Source organism: Pundamilia nyererei, unplaced genomic scaffold, assembly GCF_000239375.1.
Source record: "Pundamilia nyererei isolate P.nyererei 1_Seehausen unplaced genomic scaffold, PunNye1.0 scaffold00047, whole genome shotgun sequence".
NCBI classification, from domain to species: domain Eukaryota; kingdom Metazoa; phylum Chordata; class Actinopteri; order Cichliformes; family Cichlidae; genus Pundamilia; species Pundamilia nyererei.
Genome location: NW_005187448.1, coordinates 121,952 through 124,853, shown reverse-complemented (window position 1 = coordinate 124,853; position 2,902 = coordinate 121,952). Strand labels below are relative to the sequence as shown.

General features: G+C 41.6%; 1 protein-coding gene across 7 annotated transcripts in view; it reads right to left on the bottom strand.

The window, feature by feature from the left end:
- LOC102215929 (cyclin-dependent kinase 17-like) overlaps positions 1–2,902 on the bottom strand; it is a 40,921-nt gene that overhangs the window by 19,379 nt on the left and 18,640 nt on the right. For all 7 annotated transcript variants that reach the window (XM_005732454.1, XM_005732457.1, XM_005732451.1 and 4 more), the window contains one exon: positions 902–1,035. In XM_005732454.1, coding sequence (XP_005732511.1) covers positions 902–1,035 — 134 coding nt within the window. The remainder of the gene's footprint in view (positions 1–901; positions 1,036–2,902) is intronic.

The following is a 2,902-nucleotide window of genomic DNA, read 5'->3' as shown; positions in this document are numbered from 1 at the left end:
CAAGCTAGGCGAGTGGCTCCAGCAGATCCCGGGAATAACATCGGAGATCTCTGTCCAGAAGAGCGCAGTCCTGGGAACAGCTAAGATACTGCGCAGAACCCTCAAGCTCCCAGGCCTCTGGTAGAGGACCCGAGCTTGAAGGATAAACCGCCCGCAGGGGCGTGCTGGGTGTTTATATATATATATACACATACACATATATACATATATATATATACACATATATACATATATATATATATATATAAATAAAAGTAAAGAAGGTTAAAAATATGGGGTTGAAAAGGTGAATAAGAGATCCCTTTAAATGTACCACATAAATGCCACGTGTTCACTATTCACTTTATACAGTCTATCATATAATACACTGTGTATAGTGTATACTAACTGAGAGACAGCTACCACTGAGAAGTGTACATGCAAGGAAATAAGACAAAGGAATGGTCTTATTTCTAAGGTCTAAGTGTAAAGTAACAAAAAATAAGAAATGTCCCCTTTCTATTTGTTTAGGTTTTACATACAGCACAGACAGAAAATTTTTCTCTTTCTTTGCCTAATTTCTAACTTGGGATTTCTTTTTATGTATTTTCTTGTCATTTATCAACCAAAAAAAAGTACCAGTATATCAGCAACAGGCCAATCCTGATATTTGGGCCTGTCCAATTTATCATTTTAGTTCTAAAATCAGCCACAAGGTATGGTTTCCTACATAAAATCTACTTAATATTGTGAGGTGAATAGTGAAGGAGTGAATGATTTCAGACAGTCTTTGGCATCACTATTGAATTTCAATTAATAATGTTGAGTGCAGGTGCATTTTCCCTCTTGATCAAAGAGTACAGTACGCCCGGGCTAAAGGTATGTGTGTGTTTGTGTGTGGGCGTGTCCCAGATCATCATACCTCATTAGAGATGCGCCGATGGTGATTGTTCCTCATACGGACCCTCACTGGACTCTGAACCTCATCAGAGGACGTGCCGGATGCTTGGTCACTCTCCCCATCTGAACCCATCTTCACATTTTCATGGACAATGCCTGTGAAACACAAACGTGCAAAGACTTGAGACTTTTTTCAGGGATTTATGTCTTAGAAAAAGTAAAACAGGGAGAGAGAGGAGATGCGACATGCCTTTGGTACAAGGGCGGTATGTCCTACCCACTAGGCTAAAGGGGTGTCCCTTGACATAAATACCTACGCGCAGGTTTTTAGATTGTGTTTAATGACACCCTATTTCATTTCACTACTCTCTCTATGGGATCAGAAGAAAACAAAACATCTGTCTTAAATTTCACTCACCCATTATGTGAATGACACAGTAGGACCCCAACCCCCAAATGATGAATCATACCATCAAGCCACACAGGGGTGTAAAACAAGTGTATAAAATGGTATTGGTAAGATGAGTAAGTACGAGATCAATATTACCCTGCGTGCAATAGGAGCTGCCATCTCTGTGTGCCAACCCCCCCACCACCACACACCTTCATGTGCCCCAGAATCCATCTGATTAATGAGTCACGGTGCAGCAGACAGGACTGTCTACTTCAGTGATGTGTGAGTTTGTGAGTAAATGTGGGGGAAGGGTGGAGGGCTCTCTCTTTGTCTGGGTCATGTACAGCACACACAGTACGTGTGTGTGTGTGGGGGGGGGGGGGGGGGTGTCTCCCTGGTGTTTGTTTTGGTAAAGATAACTTTTTTCATGAAACTGAAGTAGGCTGAGTGCAGTTGCAAGCTCACACCTTACAATCATGTACCGTTTACCCATAAAACATCAGCTCCCAACAGCAGAGCACAGACAGATCGAGGGAAGATTAGGAGACAGTGGGGTGGATGGTTTTGGTTGGAAGAGCTGATGAAGTGGAAAGAAAAATGAGTCCCCAGAGTCACTGCAACACCTCAGTTGTGGGATTTAACAACTGAGGGCCGGTTAGGTAAAGCTATTTATTACAGTGTGCTGTCTGTCAGCTGTGAAACATCTGAGGCTTATTCTAGGATTTGAAACAGGCTGGTCTCTGGACCAAAAAATATTTGAAAAGATGGAAAACATAGAAAAAAGCACAGATAAGTACTTCTAAAATTGGTTTAAATTGGTCTTTATTCAGTCTTTATCAAATTAATAAGAGGGCATAGCGTTAAAAATAATCCTCTGACTCTGTAGTTTCCCATTAACCTAAAAGCTGAATGATACCTATAGTGTGAAATTATATCTTCTGTAAGTCAATTACACAGTGATTCTTGCTCTCGAGAGTTTAAATTTAATTTTCAGGTTCTATAAAAGTTCTAAAGGCTTGTTAACCTAACCTCCTACAGTGATGAGGTGGTGGTACAGAGACAAACAGCCATACTGTTGCATGACCTAGACACAATATCTAGACAGCTATTGCTGAAATGTAGGCATCTAGTGGGCCTCCAAGTCTGATGTATAGTGCGCAGCCTCAAAGACAGGCACAAGGATACAGGGAATGGATATACCTTTGTAAGAAAATGTCTTTTGTCGCATCAGGAATCAGGAATTAACCCTCACAACCAAGATGGTGAAACATTACACTGAAGGTAAGTGACACCACAGGCTGGAGAAACTGATCCGGGATATCTACTGACAGATACACGCACAACCACACGCATGATGAGTAAGCATCACTGATCATGAGTATCACATGTCTTTCTCACTTTCTGAGAGGTCCCGATCTTGTGTGTTTATGTAAACAGCAGATGTGGGTAGATGAAACAGGATGATCTGACCAGGGAAGTAAAATTCCAGTTAGGGCTGGGCCATATTATACCGTTCACGGTAATACCGGTATAATGTTAGGCAACGATAGGAAAATGAAATATCGCGATAGAATGGGAGTAAAACGCGCATGCGCAGTGCCTTTGTTTTCATACGCACATGGCCGATTG